The sequence below is a fragment of the Penicillium argentinense genome (genome assembly GCF_028826775.1).
Source record: "Penicillium argentinense strain IBT 30761 chromosome Unknown utg000003l_segment0_segment0, whole genome shotgun sequence".
Classification (NCBI taxonomy): Eukaryota; Fungi; Ascomycota; class Eurotiomycetes; order Eurotiales; family Aspergillaceae; genus Penicillium; species Penicillium argentinense.
Genome location: NW_026622662.1, coordinates 1298819 through 1318269, shown reverse-complemented (window position 1 = coordinate 1318269; position 19451 = coordinate 1298819). Strand labels below are relative to the sequence as shown.

The 19451-nt window shown below is 48.9% G+C and overlaps 4 protein-coding genes across 4 annotated transcripts; 1 reads left to right on the top strand and 3 right to left on the bottom strand.

Moving 5' to 3' along the window:
• Positions 1 to 158: 158 nt before the first annotated feature.
• Positions 159 to 4456, bottom strand: N7532_002607 (uncharacterized protein; the record flags this gene model as incomplete). The annotated part of the gene is made up of 3 exons (XM_056615101.1): positions 159 to 983; positions 1846 to 2427; positions 2597 to 4456. The coding sequence occupies 3 exons, from the start codon at positions 4454 to 4456 to the stop codon at positions 159 to 161; spliced, it is 3267 nt and encodes a 1088-aa protein (XP_056478073.1).
• Positions 4457 to 5469: 1013 nt separating this feature from the next.
• Positions 5470 to 6865, top strand: N7532_002606 (LysM peptidoglycan-binding domain-containing protein; the record flags this gene model as incomplete). Its single annotated transcript, XM_056615100.1, has 7 exons — positions 5470 to 5678; positions 5741 to 5869; positions 5934 to 6053; positions 6108 to 6356; positions 6404 to 6485; positions 6547 to 6805; positions 6858 to 6865. The coding sequence occupies 7 exons, from the start codon at positions 5470 to 5472 to the stop codon at positions 6863 to 6865; spliced, it is 1056 nt and encodes a 351-aa protein (XP_056478072.1).
• Positions 6866 to 7080: 215 nt separating this feature from the next.
• On the bottom strand, positions 7081 to 8760 carry N7532_002605 (F-box protein; the record flags this gene model as incomplete). The annotated part of the gene is made up of 1 exon (XM_056615099.1): positions 7081 to 8760. The coding sequence occupies one exon, from the start codon at positions 8758 to 8760 to the stop codon at positions 7081 to 7083; it is 1680 nt and encodes a 559-aa protein (XP_056478071.1).
• A 7422-nt stretch (positions 8761 to 16182) lies between these two features.
• N7532_002604 (NmrA/HSCARG family protein) lies at positions 16183 to 17364 on the bottom strand (the record flags this gene model as incomplete). The annotated part of the gene is made up of 4 exons (XM_056615098.1): positions 16183 to 16445; positions 16504 to 16836; positions 16901 to 17054; positions 17104 to 17364. The coding sequence occupies 4 exons, from the start codon at positions 17362 to 17364 to the stop codon at positions 16183 to 16185; spliced, it is 1011 nt and encodes a 336-aa protein (XP_056478070.1).
• Positions 17365 to 19451: the final 2087 nt, after the last annotated feature.

The window sequence follows — 19451 nt, the reverse complement described above, 5'->3', positions numbered from 1 at the left end:
ATGCCCACTTGGGCTGTGGGCTGCTTGGCTTTGGGAGTTGTTGAACAATTTCACCTTTGTTAAGCCAATGAGTGAAAAAGTCGCCAATGAGTTGGCCTTCGAAGACATGCTCGGCTGTATCTATTAGCATAGTTTTGAACCATAACCGTGGTGATACATCACATACTCTGATAATCCGATCGTTCACGTCCACCGGGAATGTTATCCTCGTCGTAATTGTCCAAAGCTGCCACACTCCAGTCGCTGCACAGGGACGATGTATTTCCCCACCATCTCGAAATGGGATCCCACATTCCATTTTCGATTCCGGCCCATGGCTTCCTGGCATCTTTAGGGAATTGAGGATATACTCCAAGGTCACCGGCGGCGTCCGTGTTTCCGCACATGGTGACTTCTTTTTTACCTCTGCCCGCCTCCCCCGGGAGGGCACGACTCTCAAGTTCACGGAGGGTAGTTTCATCCTCGGAATCGTGTTCATCTTCCAAGAATGAATCAGAACTCCTCTTAGAAGGGCCGAAGTTAATGCGGCTTCCGCCATACGGCCACTGCCTGTTCAAAGTGCTCGTCTGGCAGGAATCACAATCGTCGTAATACGGGATATCCTCGTAGGACCACTTCCAGTCCATGCTAACGCAACCACAACAGCGCCTTTTCTTGACCGGGTCTTTCGTGTCAGTGCAAGTGCCACAGTCCTCACAACCAATTGCACCGTCAGTTGCGCCCCCGATCTTCTCCGCCTCTTTGCCGAGCATCTCATTTGGAGTCGCCGGTCGAGATTTCAATGGTCCGTAATTAACTCCAGGGAATGCGTCATATTCACCGTTTTGACCGATATCGCCACGGGTCACAATGCCTATTTCTTGGATCTCTCCAGGGGCCATGGATGAGCTGTTGACATTTTCATCCAAGGCGCGACGCATAGTACTAGACTCAGTCCCGCTGACATAGTTCGGATAGCAGACGCCTCCAGCCCCAGGTGCTTGCTGTTATTTCACGAAGAGAAGTAAGCCCAGGGTATGAAGAATTGATCCACAAATATAGAATCTTACCATGTCGTCTCCAAGTTGAGTAGAGTCCTCGTTCCATGAGGCTGCCTCCAGTGCCTTTCTGTTAAATAAAAGTGGTTAGGAATTTTTTTTTTTAAAAAAAAAAATGAAATTGGGGAGCAGGCCCGTTTTGAACTCACGATGATTGAGCTTCCTGGAATACAGTAGTCCTATGATGGTAATTAGAATTCAATGACCGTAAATGAACTGGTACAGTGTTCACTTACGCAACTGTGAAATCGGTACAAGACTCGTCTGAATCGACGTCTGCAGGGTAGAATGAGAATTCTGCAAAAGTGTTGTACATCAATCCCATCTATGAAAGAGTAGTTAGTCACGACAGGCAAAGGATATAACATGATAGCCAGTAAAGAGGTACACACATCTCCAACTGCGGTCGACTCAAGTGTACGATGATTTTTCCCATGGACATCAAGGTTGACATTCACACCAAACTTCACGAAGGTTCCAACAGCCAGCTTACCGCCGTTTCCTTCACTGAACCAGACGTGATTGTCCTTTCCAACAGAAATTTCATTCGGTGCAAATGAGCCAGAGTCGGGCTTCATGTCATCTGGATAGTCAATAGGCCAAAAGGCAGTGACATTGGAGAAATCTTGGGTGACCCGGGTCTCGAGGTGGCCAATAAAGCTTGTAGCACTGTTGCTGAAGTCGGTGCTATTGGATCCGTTGAAAGAGGCAAGCTCGTAGCTGACATCAAGGTAAGGACTGAACGAGACGAAGCTGTTGTCGCCAGCGCTGATGGTGGCCCCTTTCAGGTTGAAGGATCGTTTCGCACCATGAAGGGGGTACCCTTATCTGCCCTGGAGAAATCAACCTCACTAAAGCCATCAATCCCATATGTCAGATCGCTTTTGCCAGCGGCCTTGACGAAGCCGTTGGCCTCCTGGACAGTAAGCTCGTTGTAGTACTCGGCAACCAATGAGAAGCCAATATACATTTTGGCATCGATTTCACCAGTGACATAGGCCGCGAAGGATTCGCCCCATTCTTGTCCCTCCACTTCACAGTCCGTGGCAGTTTGGTACCAAATAAGCTCGCTGAGATCGTGCTTGACTGGGATTGCATTGAGGTTTTCGTACTCAAAGTGAGTGTTGGAGGTCCCGTAATTCTGTTGCCAGTCCATGTTGTCGGATGAATAGTACTTTTTGACCAAGGCCCGGGCTTCCTTCTCGCCGTCGTTGTCGTCGACGCCGGGAGAGTCCACTATTCTGTCCCAATAGCCTTTCACATTAGAGTAATCCAAGCGAACACTCGTTTTATTGGTGACATCACGCCGACTCAAGCCCATGTTGTAGTCAAATTTGAAGTCGTACACCTGGGAAGTAGGGTTCCGCTTCTTGATCTTGGCGGACACAGCCTGATCTGTTTAAAATTATTAGCGAAGACCGTGATAAAATTTCTAGAGATTGTAGATGTACTCTGGGAAGGTTCAAGAGAAATCGCTCGCGCGAACGTATTGGGAGCGCACTAGAAGATCGGGTGTTAGACGTCTACGTTAAATCAGAGACTGGGAGCGGAAGACATACGTTGTCAGGCATCTCGACAATGGTGCCCTCGACGCCTTCATACATCACTTGGAAACATCCATTGATATCATCGCTGAGACAAACGACACGAGCCGTGTGGATGTGATCTAGAGGAGCGTCCTTGACATTCAAAGGACAATCAAGGAAGTGGAAAGGCTCCGGCTCGTTGTCTCGCCTTCGAAGCCTCGAGAGAGCATGAGACTCGCCAGCGAGAAGAAGAAATCCAAAGCCGCCTCCGTTGGGGCTCATGGAGTCAGCGCCTCCAAAGGTCGAGATACCATAGACAGGCTTCGTTGTGTTTGGTGGGCGAATGTCGGAGGGGAAGATGCGATCCATACTCACGAGATCAAACTCGGATCCCGTAGTGCCCAGAGAATCCGAATCAGACACTGCTCTCAGGGCGCTCAAATGATTGTCATCAAGATCGATAGCCCAGATCATCAGGCCAGAGAGACCAAGCTTATTAGCATAGTCTATCTTGATCTGGAACGTGGTCTCGTCATCAAAAGAGACCCAGCTGTCGTCATCATATACCATATACCTGACAGCAGCATCCTTGTCAAGGTAGGCAGTCCCTCCAGTATCCTTCCGAATTTGCGAGATTTCCCTGTACGAGAGAATTCCCTCGGTGGCAGTGCATGGGCCTTTAGCACCAGCAGTGGTAAACTCACACCCTGGCTTCCAGCATGCACTGTCGCTAAGCTTAAAGGTTCGGCCATAGAACCCCAGGCCAAGGACAATACTGGAAGGATCGACATCGACTCGCCAGAACAGATCAAGTGCTTCATCGATCCCAGTTAAGTTCGTGTGAGCGAGGACGTGATTGCCGACTGGATTGTGTCCATCCCATACTCCGTGAAGGTCGTATGCCATCAGATTAATCCAGTCGACATTATCAGTCATCGTCTTAAGATCATAGTGACGAAGGTACCAGTAGGATGTTGGAGATGTGAAGGTGACAAGGTAGTCACGGCCACTGGCAGAGATTGCATCTTTGAGCTCCTTTAGGAGTAGTACGTAGTTTGCTCCGTCCGCATCTGACCCACCACGGTCACCGGCCCCAGGATACTCCCAGTCGAAATCAACACCGTCGTACCCATACTCAGAGAGAAATCCAAGCAGGTTATCAATAAACTTTTTTCGGTTGGCTTGGTTGGAAACCATCGTCGGGAAAATACTCTGCCAAGTTCCGGGGTCATTGAAGGTCCATCCTCCAAGAGCAATCATGATCTTGAGCTTGGGGTTCCGCTGCTTCAGATCACCGACAACCTTATATAGATCGGGAGAAACGCCATCCATATTGGTGACCTTGAACTCGTGACTGACATAGCCAAACGAAATAATCAGGTGACTAAGCAATTGAACAGGAATTTCACCAGGCTCCATAGTTCCGCAGCTATGGTCCATGTTCCAAGCCTCCCAGTAGCCGACGACACGTTTTTGGACATCGGACTTCTCGACTGATGGCTTCGGCTGGTCACAATGGGATTGACAGCCCTTACCGCAGAATTCACTGGTCGTTCCGCAGAATCCAAACTCGGAGCAGCAAACATTCAGAGGACAGCCTTGACCAGGGAGCTCTGCATACATTCCACAAGCAGCAGTTGCGTTGCAGTTGGACGTGCAGCCCACACCACAGTATTTCGGGCCGTATCCGCAGTTGCCACTTTCACCACAGCAGGCGCCGTTGATGCATTTCTTGTCCTTGGAGCATGTGTATGGGTCGTCGGCGGAAGATGTGAGATCAAGATGGTCAAGGCCTAGCAAGTCGGCATTGGCGGAGGAAATCGAGGTAAATAGGAAATTTAAAGAAAGTAGGAAAAAAATGAGAGAATTGCGTGGCCGTTCCGGCGAGGCCATGGTGTATAGCTTCGCTGTTAAGGCTAAACGGTTCAAACGAATGAATATGATCTGAAAATTTAATTCATGTCAATTTGGTAAGTGCTAGGGGTTTAATACAGATATCTGCCGGCTAGAGAATTGTTCCAATCTGCAGTGGAAACAGCCATGGATGTCCCGTTCAGGGCGGAGCATCCACATCACTGAAAATTTCGGGGCACATTCCAAACGATGCCACTATGCTCCATCATATCGTGTATAGGTCTGTTCTCCACAGGGGGCCGGAAAGACACACCTCTTGCACCCTCATCAAGGCGTCTGCGCTGTGGACGATGGCTGGAGCGATGTGCCGATGTGACAATGATTGCATTAGCTCAGGGACAAGTGTGCGATACTTGCCTGGGAAAGTGGACAGTATGCAGGGGCAGTGGAGAAGGTGGATTGCTGTTGCCCAAGGTGGATTCGGGGTCTTCGACATGAACGGTTCCCTAAACATGGGGGCCAATTTTGCCGCGATGTTTGCAACACGATAAAACAAAGGGGTCTTTGACTGGCTGTTCTTTTATATTTGAATTGTCGAACCTTCGACGTCGCTGTGTGCTAAAAATAGGTTCTGATCAATTGGTTCACTACTGACTCTGATTGTACATAGCCGTGCTGCGGGATTTTTAAATATACACCAGATTCCGCAAACTGCTGTTCAAGCAAAATGCCAAGCCGCCAAGAAATAGTGGATAAAAAATGGCAATCATCTTTCGGGAAGGGATATGCTTGTTCTGACCCACCACTTCGGTCTCGACATTAGCCCCCTCAGGGTTCCCGGCCCACGGAAGCAAACTTCCGCTTCCCTAGGGTGTAGTGAATATTGAGAGAAATTAATTCCATGTAGATCTCTGAGGGATTTTACCCAACCGAAATGGACTTGAAGGGATATCAACGATATAGATAGACATGATCAATTTTGATTTTTGAGAAAATTCTCTTTTGTTCACTGTAAGTCTCATCCGGAGACTCGAGAGGACATTGACATCACTATGAAGGGTCTTGCGTACTTCGCAGTGATTTCCTGTGTGGAGGCTTCACACTTTGCACACCAATCTCTCCACCATCGAGCCACCGGTAGACCCAACTGCAAGACATACACTGTGCAGGACGGGGATACTTGTGCCAGTATTGGTAAGGAAAATGGTGTCACATGGGCACAACTGCTCTCATGGAACTCCGACATCAATAGCCAGTGCTCGTATGTTACCTTGAACTGATATTGCTTTGATGGTAGAATGCAGCTCATAGGATTATTTCTAGGAACCTCGGTGATCTCACCGGGAATCAAATCTGCGTCAGCAATCCCTCGGGAAACTATGTCATTCCCGCATCCATTTCTTCGGCGTCCAGCAGTGCAACCGGCTCACAGAGTATTGTCACCACCACGGCGTAAGTACTCTTTGCAGGTAATGGCCAGGTGATAACTCGATCATACTCATTGAAAAAATTCCAGCCCTGTTCCTTCGCCAACTGTTTCCGGTACGAATACCAAGTGCGCCAAATACTATCAGATTGGAAAGGACGAGACATGCAACACTGTGGTAGAGAAGACCGGTATTTCCAGATCTGACTTGTCAGCCTCAATATCGTCACTACATGTTGAAGCAGTTAACTGACCATGATACAGCCTGTTTCTGAACCCCGAACTCAACACACAGTGTACAAACCTCCAAAAGAAGGTCTACTATTGTGTGCAGGCGGTTGGAGACATCTCAACGTACTCCGGTCATCCAGGAAGCACATCAGATAACTTCAGCAAAGTATCCATGACCTCCGTTCCTTCATCCGTTCCCAGACCGGACTACTCCGGTGCTTTGAAGAACAACTCGCACCCCGTTGTTCAGCTTGCCACTGATACGAGAAAGGACTGTTATGAGTAAGTGCAACGTCTAATCTTACAAAGCCTTCGCTCATCTTGTATAGCTATATGTGGCTGGACAACACCACAGATAACGCGCTCGCAGATTGTTGGACAATGGCCATGACAAATGAAATTTCCGCGGAGGTTGGTCTTCGTCTCTCCCGATTGAGAACCTCGCTTCTGGAATGCAAGCTGACTCTCGAAGGACTTTATTTTATGGAACCCTTCGCTCGAAAAGAAGTCATCGCATAGCAGTTCGTTAATCCCGCTGGCAGCCTCAACTGGCAGCACCGGCTCGAGCTCGAGCATTGCTTCAAACCCATACAACTACCCTTGTACACTTCGAGCCAGCTCGTCCTACTGCGTGCAGCTCTCCAATCCTTCCAGTACCGCGACAAGCGGGTCGCCAACCCCTTCGTCAGTTGCTGCATCGGCCACTCAGACTCCTTCGAAGTCTACGAGGAGTGAGTCCATGAATCTCAACTGGTTTCGCATCTGCTAACTCATATTTTCCAGGTGCTTAACTGAGTCGAAGGTGCTCTCTGACGAGGCAAGAGTGAAAGCAATTACAAGAGTGTAGACTGCAATTTAGTTTGTCTCGATTGTTTCTCCTCGTGGGCAGCATTCCCACAACATATATCTACTACTAGCCAGCTTTCTTCCGTCTCCATATCATACATTTTCGAAGAAGTTGTCAGCTCTGCCGGCATCGTCAGAAATCAGAATAGAAACGTTGAGATCAGTATTCAGGAGGGTAATATCCCTCCTTGCAGATGTTTAGCTCTCTCAGGAGGTCACCGTCCACATTCGGACGTTCGAAATTGGGCTCAAACACATCCTTCATGACACCAATGCCAAGTGGAAGTTGAAGAGGGTAATCCTTTTCAATGGGGTTTTCTCCCCCATTGTAAAGGAAATCCTGTACCTCATTTTCAATCCATTTCCCCCTTCCGGGTTCGTGTTTCGACATCCGAATTGGAAATCCGATTGCGATCTTCGGTTTCGAGGTGGCATCTCGGCCTCCCCACAGCGTGTTCTCGGATACCATTTGCCGTATTTCTTCCAGCATGAGATACCAGCCTCCAGCATGATGAAATTGGAGCATACTGAATTCGATCGAGCGAACGGATTTCGGTAGAGCTTTGAGGAAGGAGATGCAATTATCCCGTGAGATAACAAAGCCGGCGAGTTCAAAGTGCCGCAGATTCGACCATTTTTCCACCGGGACAATGCTCTCTAATGGGATCAGTGGGTATTTATCCTTCTCATAGAGCGCTTCTGAGAATGTTGTATGTAGCCTGAACTCCTCTATTTCTTTTGCTTCACTAAGTGCGCGGCGGAGACGTCCATTGAGCAAGGATCGCCAGCACGCTTGAAGCCCTGTCTGAGATTCTTCACCGACAAGCAGGGTGATATCCAGACGGCGAAAGCCCGGGTTTTTCAGCACGGTAGCGAAATGATCGTACTCCTGACAAGGCTCGTCAAAGATTGTGCAGTTGATCCCCGTGGGCAGAAAGTGAGAAGTCAATACTAGTTCAGAAACAGCGTTGGGTTCGTTGGCGAGAACGCGCATCGCTATGCGGAACCCGCGGTAACGTTCTTTGAGTTCGGGGTATTCATTCCACGCATACGCATTAGCAGGCTCCGAATTAATTCTCGAATACAGCCAGCCACGTGGAATAGGATAATTGAAACCCTTCGGGAAAGCGCGGATCATAGGGGTCCGGTACAACGGGGCGAAGAGATGGCCGTGAGCCGCAGGAGTGATGGTGACTCTCCTCAGAGAAGGAAACTGCTTGACGCCATACAAGAATGCTTGTAAGTCACTGTTATCGGCGATAACATCCTTCTGCTGATTCAGTAAATGCTGGTAATGTCCCCAGCATTCACTCAGCGGAGGCTGGGCCAAGATCTGTTCTCTGCGCTCGAGATGGTCGGGCCTGTCCACGTCGCGATTTTTTCGCGACTTTAGAATATCGATGTTTTTCTCGCAGGCCTCTTTGAACCAGTTCGGACATCCGTTCTCCTCCTCGTCTTCATGTCGCTCGAGCAACTCCTCTTGGTAAAACTCAGAGTAATGCTCGGCCCACTCTCTGTTGTTATCGGGCTCATCCTCGTCCGAGAGCAATTCGTGGCCCTCGTGGGTTTCCGGTGTTCGCGGTGGGCCCCTTGTCAAGCACGCCTCATCCCAGATGATCTCAGTCACCTGGTGGCGGAGCTTGTCGTGTGATGCAACCTTGCAAAAGACCTCTATGTTGAGTGGGTTGGCGGATAAGAAAACACGGTCGAGGCGAAGAAACACAGCGTTGTTGAATTGACTACATGCCAAGCGAAAAGACTTGATGTCGGTGTGGGATAGATGTGACGATATGTAGCCCCATAGCTCAGGGGGGAGCTCGGGGAGACTGGTATAAGCCATGATGTGATAATGTAGAGTTGTTCATGGAACTCCATCGTGATATAGTGGGGGGTAGGTACATTTAATACCAAGCCACTGGCAAAACCCTCCCCCCGTCCTGACCGCCCACGTTCACCCAGCTGTGCGGCCTTTGTTGTGCGATCGTGCCCCGCAACAGTCTGGACCCCACCCACCAAAATCCATGGATCCGTGCTTTCTTGTAGCCCCCACTTAGCCCCCACTCCTGCCGCCTTCGGATATGTGGGTGCACTTCACCGTAAGGCCAATTTCATGCTATTCGCACTATATAAGAGAGTTCACCCAATGGACATCAATTGATCTATGTTACTCCCAGCCTATACCCTATTACATGAACGTCAGCCCTCTCGAATTACTGGGCCTTTGATTGGCTGACTAGCTTGTCCGTGTGCGTGCTCCTGTCCCCTGAGGTGCGTGTGCGAGTCCTCCGCGCGAGCTTTGAACTCGAGCGAATACGTCCTCTTATCTATATCATTATTGCTTCTTTTCAGGGCCCGTGTAGGAATAGTGGCGGCGCCCTTTAGCACGATGTGTCGGTGACCGTGACTGGGATCGCGTTCGCGTCCTTTCGATTCCTATGTGTCTCTGTTGTAGCCCCAGATATTTTTCACTTACTATCCTCCGCCGAGGCTCAGACAGTTCAGTACCTCGAGATGGATCTTTTTACATATAACGCAACATACCAGATCTGGATCTGCATCGACTGCGGTTATACCGTATAACCTCGTCAATTCGACACTCATCTCTGCCGCCATCACCGACGCCATCTAGCCGCTAGAACCGCGGAGCTTCGTTAGGCGGCACTGGCCGAGATACTAAAACGGCCCTTATGCCCTGAAACGAGGAACGAGTCTAAGGGGGTATTTCGGCCATGACTACATATGAGGGACGTGATTTTCTGCCACGCAAGCTGGCCTGCTAAACTTGCACTTTCGCTTGCCTCTAAATCGCCTATTCTAGGGCGCTTCTCGTTAGTTGCCGACTGTGTTTCCTTATTAGCCTCTTTCTCCTGTTTCTTACCTTTATAATTAGCCTTTAACGACTTCCCATGTTGCTCTCTTACGTTGATCTTAGACTATACTAACCTCTGTATTTATTATCCATATATACACTTCTGATGCCTCTTTTTTGGCAATATAGTGCTTACGCCTACCTAGCTACTTTGCTTTCTATGAATTTTTGTTTTGATTTACTGCTATATATTCTAGCCGAACTGAAGCGAACCACCCATGAGCAGCGGAATTTATAGAATTAGATAACCTATATATTTTTGTACTAAACCACCACTCTGTCTTCTTTTTAAGCAGCCCGCACTTCGGAAGGCATTCGTCCAGGCACCATGGCAAGCGCCGCCAGAAGTATTCATCGAGGACAGAGAGACGGCAGTGAAAACTCACGACCACAGTCTATCCAAAGACCCAAGCGAAAGACCCTTGATTCTCTACACCGACGGGAGTGGGATCGAGGGAAAAATTGGAGCAGCAGTAGTCGTTGATCTCGAGGATCACCACGCTCACAGCCAAATGGGCGGCGAAGAAACGTCCACTGTATACGCTGCCGAGCTCAGTGCCATCGAAATGGCACTCAAATTAATCTTGGAGACCACGGAACCGTGGGCGGCACAGGCGAGAAACGGGCTTGTCATCTTTGCAGACAGCCAAGGGGCATTGAAGGCGCTCCGCCAACCACGGATGCCATCAGGACAGGTCTACCTGGAAGAATGCCTCCACCTGGTAAGGCAACTCGCAGCCAATGGCCGTCAAATCCACCTCAGGTGGATACCTGCTCATCAAGGAGTGGCCGGCAATGAACGTGTCGACCGACACGCAAAGGAGGCGGCCCAGGAACCAGAAGGACCACAAAACCCAAACAATCGTTATATTCGCCTTGCAGCCGCAGCTAAAAGCCGCATTCGCCGCGAGGCAAAAATCGAGTGGGAAAGGTCATGGTCTATAGAGAGAACAGGTCGACCGACGAAACGCATAGTCGAACGACCAACGAAGAAGACCCTGGAATACTGGTCCGACCTGCGGAAAGCGACAGCGTCCATTCTGATGCAGCTTCGTACTGGACGAATTGGCCTTGCTGCCTACTTGACTCGCATCAATCGGCGCGAGTCAGCGAGATGTGGTTGCAATCTGGGGAACCAGACCGTCGATCATATCTTGCTTGAATGTCCGCTACTCCAAGATGAGCGCAACTGGATGAGAAACGCTCTGTCCGACCGCGGAGTTGCTCTGCTCTGCGACGAGCTCCTGACGCGGCCAGAGGCTCGCATAATTGTGGCCGAATTCATGGTCCGGACAGGTCTCTTAAACCAGTTTCAAGCAGTCGACCCATTGGCTCTCGGCACGGAACAAGGCGACGAAAAAGGATGACCCCTCAGGACAGTGTGACGGAAGGAGAAGGATGGTGCCCGTTAGGAGTGCAGTGCCAGGTCCACTGTACTCCCTTGATGCAAGCGAGCGCAGGAGCGGCAGCCGACGGCCCAGAGGGCCGCCCAGATGAAGGCGGTGGGGGATGAAGTAGATCAGAGAATGAAGTCTGATTGTGGAAAGGAGAGTGGGTAGAGGGGAAGCGACGTTCTTTTTGGATTTCTTTTGTTTATTTTGTCTATTTTGTCATGTTTGCATACATTCTCGGGCGACCAATCAGGGGCTTGCGTTGCAAGCCATGGAAACGATCGTTCAGCGGGCTGGCGACCACCTTCAAGCTGTCGGCAGGCCTGACAGCACTCCCGCATAGCAGCATATATTTAGAGCAAGCTACATCGGGCAAATGAATTCATCATCATCATCATCATCATCAGCAGCAGCGGCCCGCACTCAGGCAAACTATTTATATTTCGAAGACGGATCCTGGCCTATCTTTCCGCTTAAGATGTCTATCACTAGGCTGCGGCAAAGCCAAAAGATAACCGCGGCTAGCCAAAGCCAAAGCCGCAAATTGCGGGTTTGGTTAGGACCTCCTCCTAACCGCAGGGAGTGCGGGCGGCTGTGGTTAGCAAAGTGCTAACCGCACGAGAGCCGCGGTTAACCATCGGGGCTGCAAATACTGCAAACATGGCCAAATGGGGTTAAACTGGTGACCTCTCCGTGACTGCATGAATTGTGTAGTTTTAGACTATATTTTTGAGTATTTTTGAGTATCTGTAAGGTGGTAGGCCCAGGGGAAGTAAAGTGGATTCCTAGGTGCCAGCCGACCTGTCGGGGATAACGTAACCCACAAGCGAACCGCCCACATAAGCGAACCGCCCACCCATCTCAACCTATAATTTTGATTTGCATATAAAATAACCACAACGCCATTAAATTATTGATATCACTGCTTCGGACATCTATTTATCTTATGCCCTATCCCTCCACAACCACTGCATCTTGGTGGCGCCCGTTGTCGTGGTGTATTAGTCTCATTTGCGACCGGAGCTAGTTCTGGATGAACAGGATCCAGAGATTCAACGGCTTGGTTCGAACTGAATATTACGTCTCTTCCCTCCTGAATTGACATGCCTTCAGTACGGTCGATGCGTTTATTAGACCTCTTGCGTTTTTGTTTCCGAACCTCATTGGCAGCGCGCAAATCCCGGATTTCTTTCTCCAACATCGCTAGCCTTTGAAGCGTGACATGGAAGCCTTTAAGAGTCTGCTCTACCACATGCTTTGTAGGCGTTGGAGGGCTCACGGATCGATATTTGAGTAGAGCTTTGACTGAAGATTCTTGCCGATATAATTGTTTTGTGTTGAGTGGTGTTGTAGGGCTCCACTCACTTGATCGGCTTCCTGGTCGGCTTCCTGGGGGGGTTGGTGTTCGAAGCTGAATATTAAGCTTCGATATAACCCGATCGGGATCAAAGGGTATTAAACCAGCAGATTCGAATGCGCTCTGAATTATATCCGAGTGATATGAGATCTCGCGAGCGTGCGGGTAGGCGGCAAGGAAATCAAGCTTGTCAATATGGTTGATATTGCATCGAGCTTTTCGCTCAACCAAGCCACCATATGCGCGCTTTAGGTTCGCAAAACACCCGACATCTAGTGGTTGTAGCAAATGAGATGAATGCGCTGGCATGCAAATTGGTATAATATCATGTTCAGCGCAAAGTCGGTCGAATTGAGGTGTCAAATGGCTACCATGACCATCAAGGACTAGAAGACGATATTTACCCTTTGTACGGCTCGCCGTACTCGGAATAAAGAGATCTTTCAGCCAGCGAAGGCCAATAGCATCAGTTGTCCATCCATTATCACTGATTTCGATCCTCCAGTCCGGTCCTACCCCTTTATCTTCGTACCAAGCCTGGTGATGTGTCTTGGATTTGAAGATAAGACAAGGTGGTAATTTGAAGCCCGACGCACCAATACACTCGATAGATGTGACCCATTCACGATTTCCAGGTTGTTTAAGAGATCTCCGACCGTAGTATTCAGCACGGGTGACGACTTTTGCAGTAGCAATAAGACCCATTGCGAAGCCAGTCTCATCAAAGTTATATATATCGTCAGGTTGGATGCCGTTCTCATTAATCGTGCGTTGAACCAAGTCGAACCACTCTCGTATGACCTTTGGATCCTCGCATTTTGCTCGTTGGTAGTTGTACTTTCGAGAGAACCGAGATTTAAGATCATCATGGCGATTAACAAAGTTGTAGACCCAGTTGACGCCAACAGTCTGCGTACAGCGTTCGGCTAATAGAAGATTGGCCATTTCTGCCACCATAGCAGGCCGAGGAGCTGATCCACGTGAATCCATAGAGAGCACCCATTGTAGAAGTGATCTCTCCTCGTCTTCTGTCAATTTATGGTTGTTGGCGCGTGTTTCTGAGCGACTTTGTTGACCGTTGACGCGATCGCGTAGAGTGGACCAGGGGACGTCGAATTGGCGTGCTGCTTTGCGAATAGAGGTAATTTGACCATTTTGAATGGCATGCAGGGCTAATGAGATTCTGCCCTGCCTATCCTGCGAAAATCGGGCAGAACTAGATCGATTTGGTGGCATGGTGGATGGTTATAAAAGAGAGGTTATAGTACTCAGATCAAAATTGATGGGGTGGGCGGTTCGCTTGTGTGGGCGGTTCGCTTGTGGGTTACGTTATGCCCCGACCTGGCTGACTAAGCTAAGCTAACTAACGTAATTCACTACCGAGTCGCGGGAATTGTTACGGACACAACAGCTTTTTACTAACTAACGTAATCGGTAAGCGAGCCGCGCATGTAAGCCAGTCGCGCACCCACCCCAAAACGCGTCCATGAATTAGCACTTAATTCATTCAACCACCCACCATGCCACCAATTCGTGCCAGAGGCTCTACAAATTCAACAGAGCAAGAGGGTAGGATATTATTAGCCATCCAGGCTATTAAAAATCAAGAAATATCCTCCGTTCGCAAAGCTGCGCGCATTTATAATGTGCCTGAAACTACACTTCGCGATCGTCGTCACGGCACCACAAATCGCGCGATTTCTCGCGCAAATTCGCATAAATTAACAGAAATCGAAGAGGAATCACTTCAAAAATGGATACTCTCTTTAGATGATCGCGGAGCAGCGCCCCGGCCGTCTACTGTACGCGAAACTGCGAATCTTCTTCTCGCGGCCCGCGGAACTACACCAGTTCAAACCGTCGGAGAAAAATGGGTTTATAACTTGGCAAAACGATACCCAAGCCTATCATCCCGATTCTCAAGACGTTATAATTACGAACGTGTGAAGTGCGAAGATCCAAGAATCATTAGGGAGTGGTTTGATCTTGTTCAAAAAACCATTCTTCAATACGGCATCGATCCCGACGATATTTATAACTTCGATGAGACTGGTTTCGCGATGGGATTAACAGCGACCGCGAAGGTTATCTCGAGGGCTGAATACTACGGTCGGCGATCGCTTTTACAGCCCGGAAATCGCGAGTGGGTGACTACAATCGAGTGTACGAATGCTTCAGGGTGGGCGCTCCCTCCATGTGTGATTTTTAAAGGCAAGGTTTTGATCGAGGGTTGGTTCGATAATCTTCTGATAGACTGGAGATTCGAGGTTAGTCCGAATGGCTGGACTTCCGATGAGATCGGCCTTCGTTGGCTCGAAAAGCTCTTTATTCCGTCGACTTCTTCGCGGGTGAAGGGAAGGTATCGACTTTTGATACTCGATGGTCACGGAAGCCATTTGACTCCGAAATTCGATGAACTTTGTGAAAAAAACGATATTATACCAATCTGTATGCCTGCGCACTCGTCTCACCTTTTACAGCCACTCGATATCGGCTGTTTTGCCGTGTTAAAGCGCTCGTACGGTCGGCTAGTTGAAACGAAAATGCGGAACGGAATCAACCATATCGACAAACTTGATTTCCTCGAGGCTTATCCTTCCGCGCGAAACGAAGCCTTCCGCTCCGATACTATTATAAATAGCTTCAGAGCAGCTGGTTTGGTACCTTTTTCACCCGATCAAGTGATCTTAAAGCTTGATATTTGTCTTCGAACCCCGACCCCCCCTCCGAGCCGGGATAGCGAATCAAGCCAGAATTTTACACCAAAAACTCCTTTGACCGATAAACAAGTACGTCGGCAAGCTTCATCAATCAAAGCTTTACTTCGTACGGGGTCTCGAAGTCCACCAAGCCCATTAGATCGAGCGTTAAACCAGCTTATTAAAGGCTGCCAACTTTCGATGCAGAGCGCTACTTTACTAGCGGAGGAAGTCAAAGGATTACGGGCGGAAAACGAGAAGAAGAAACAAAAACGCACTAGATCTCGCAGGCAGATGCCTTCCACTGAGGGCCTCTCAGTTTTCGAGGCTTCTGCATTAACAATGCAGTCGCAGCAAGCAATTGAACCCGCTCCACTCCCCGGGGATGGAAGGCCTTCGGAGGGTTTACAGCCACCTACGCGGGCCCAGCGAGGATGTGGAATATGTAGGCGCCCGGGACATAGAGGGGAAACATGCCCAGATAGACCAGCAAGTTAGCTGAATTAGATTAATAGCGTTTTTGTTGAAATAAATGCATTTAAAATTAATAGGTTGCTTAAGGTGCGCGACTGGCTTACATGCGCGGCTCGCTTACCGATTACGTTACTACTTTAAGGCACACGACGACCCTTAGACCCTACGATTGGTAGGGCAGCAAGGGCACACTAGTCCCAACGAATTAAAAAAACATATGAAAGCAAAAAACATACAACAGCAGGGATTCGCATGTGGTCACCCACCATACTACTAACCTGCCGGCGTGTGGCTTAAGTACGGCTGAGCGGACGGGAAGCCCTGTTTTCCACACCCTATGGTCGTATGTATCAGAAGTCAGATAAAAGGGGCTCATGTAGACAGCGAACTAGAACGTGAGGAAAACCAGGACCACGCGTCGGGATTCTGATGAATAGTGAGTGCATCGATGTACATCGCAGTGAACCCCTTCTCAGGCCTGAGATGTGCCAAGTTTCTTGGCAAACCACGAACTCAATGATGCCAAACTTACAGTTGATGCATCTTTTCCTTGAGCAGCAGCAGCGAGCTTTTTCAATTCCAGAGGTACATCGGTGCAAGAGTCCTCAACAAAGTAACGGCCGTTAGTGGCTTCACCATAAGCAAATAGCAGCCTGCCATCTTCCATCTCAGGAATGCTTTCGCCAAGGCTTTGCCAAGATGGCAATGGGACATAGCGTGCTTTCTTTCCAGTACCTAGACGAGAAGGAACAGTCAGAGAGATCCCTGGGTAGTTCTGAAAATATCCACATACTTTCGGAGAAGGTTTGGACGAATTGAGGCAGAGATTGAATATCGCTCACAGCCTGAATTGTCTTGCCATTCCAGCGTTTCGGGTCAAGCAGAATTCCATGGACGAGGTCACCAAAGTCGTCCACGATCGCGATAAAGGGCGCACCGCTGTCATTTCCCCACTTCGGCAAGTGAAGACTCAAGTAGCCCTCGGCATCGGGGAAATAGGGAAATCCTTGGTGAAGCTTGGCCATCTTTTCAGACAGAAACAGCTCAAAATACCACCCTGTATGGATGAAGGCGATCGTTTCAAATTGACCCGTTTCTTGAGCATATTCCGCAATAGAGGCTTTCACTGAATGACACATGATCTTGTCAACTTTGGCCTAGTGTACTCTAGCAATGGGAGTATCACTCACTGTCCATTGTCTTGATCTTCATCCTTCCCCCGGTTGCTTCTCCAGCCGGCCTCATGGAACTGAGAACAAGGTTCTTCACTCCACCGGCAATTATACCGTCAACAACGATCTTTCCGAGATCAAACTCCGTAGGTCCATCGGGCTGGCTGAAGATCTGTGATTCTATTAGCACAAGGAATGAGGATAATAGATTAGCGACTTACCGGATCATCGGAATTGGTATTCACGAACGCTCCCCAAGAACCAGAGAAGGCCCTCTGCATGTCATCTTTGTTCCACCCATTTCCTTTAACAACTTCCACACCGAGTTTGTGCAGCACTTGGCACTTCTCAGATTCGGGATTTCGGGTGATCGCCCGGACCTGGAAGTTGGAGACTTGGTCTCTTAAGAGTGAACAAGTGACAGAGTTGCCTTGAAGTCCAGTCGCTCCGAACACAGTGACCACCCTTTTTTTAATTGCCATTTTGTCTGTTTACGAGATTAAAAATGCGTAGCAAGTGTATGGGCACAGATCGAGGTGAAGAGAGGCTGGGCTTGGGACAAGTAGGTTACACAAACACGTTGCTGTGAGGCCTCAAGCGCATGGCACGTGACAGCTCACCACCCATAGGTATTCGCGACTATTAGATCAAAATTTAATACCCTCCAATCTCCATCAAGATACACCATATCTCATTCTCACTGTCAAGAGTCAAACGCAAAGAAGACCGATATGGAGAGTCTGAGTCCGGGAATGGTCAACTCAATGCAACAGTAGTTGTTTCTGCGCAGCTAACTAACTAACTAGGTGGCTGTGGGGCAGGTATGACTAAGAAAAAAGGGGTGGGGGGGTATGTGTATCAACACCCTATAAATATTGATGTGAGCCTCTCTATGATTATCTGAATTCAACAATGGCAAACTCTCAGAGATGTACGATCTTTCCTCGGGCTAACGATCTAGATGAACAAGATGTGAACGATGTATCGAGAACCAATCACACCGAAAACTTGACAGAGGAGACTGGTATCAATAAGGTCTCTCGACTTCAAAAAAGCCCCAGGCAGTGGCTCAGCTTGCCTATCAAGGAGCATATCACTCCGAAGAAAGCGCAGGCACCATTTTGCAAAAACTCTTCTCCCTGGTTGACTTTTTCAAAAGTTCATGGCTGAAAGCATACCTGGAAAAACTTGCCTCGCACTCTTTGTGTCATTTTTTGGAGATCTTAGCGATAGCCAAGAGGTTTCGAGTGACAGTCTTTCTATAAATGACAGTCCTCCACACCTGACTGTTATCTTGGACAGTCAACTTGAGGAGTAGGTCTCGTTAATTCAGGCATCGGGTCCGACTGAAATTGAAAAGTGAGCTTTGGTCGCCATTTTTTTCCGTATGCAGGTGTACTAGGCTTTATTTATCAGCGCTACAGGCTCGAGGAAAGCTTTCATAAGCTGAGGGTGATAGCTAACCCCCCTTGACTCGGCGTTTGGTGATTGAGCAACTGGTGGTAGGCATTGTTTTGATGGGGTCTCTTGGCAGCAAGAAAACAGCGCGGGAAAGAGTAAACGTTTGGTCAGAGTTTTGAGGGCAGTGCCAACGACGCTGATGGATCGGCTACGGCCCTATCGAAAGAGGATTTTCAGCGTTAGCGTGGATGACAAGAGACACCATCAACGCGACTCTCACACAAATTCGACCATCTGTGAGCTCAAAAATAATAATGTCAATTTCTCTCGGCCCTCCTCAACGTCTCGTTCCGTCTCTCTTACCTGGTCATCCCATCAATTATCGGCCCGCACCTTCTCTCCAAAAGAAAGCTCCATCACCTCTCACCGGATTCCAACGGTGAAGAATTGGTCGAGTTGAAGCGTTGATTGAGAAAGCGTGAACTCGGAAAGAGAGCGAGAGTTTGGTGGAAATAGAAAGCTCGGATCCGTAGAGATATCAAGAGGTAGAGGGACTTGAAGTCGATGAGTTAGTCGAGGAAGGATTGTCACCCATGTGATCCGCTGCCTAGTGTCTCTCTCTCTCTCTCTCTCTCTCTCTCTCTCTCTCTCTCTCTCTCTCTCTCTCTCTCTCTCTCCAACTTCCCCCTCTCTCTCCAACTCTCTGAAGTCTCCAACTCAAGTTCTGTTCTTACCCCCGACCAATAATCTGCCAACGATGGCCGACTCCCCCGCTACCTGTCACATATGCAAGAACCCCGGAGCAGCTCGAAACCTTTGAAACAATGTACTCGCTGCAGAGATGATACTTACTGCTCTAGTGGCTGCCTAGATGCCGACTGGGCGTCTCATAAGAGAGTCTGCATTCCCCACACTTGACCTCAGTCGACAAGTTCTTTACCCTCCCGTCCAAGTCCACCGCCGCCGCTTGAAAGAACGATCGACAAGCCATCCCACAAAATGAAGGAAAACAATTGGCTTCTGACTTCGAGACCTCTACCTAAAAACTACCCTTTCGGGTATCCGTGCCTTTCTGCCCACCCAAACCGCTACCCGCTTTGGGTGCGCCACGCATTCTTCGTAATAACAGTTTCTTCGTAGATTTCGAAGCTAAATCGTAAATTTCACC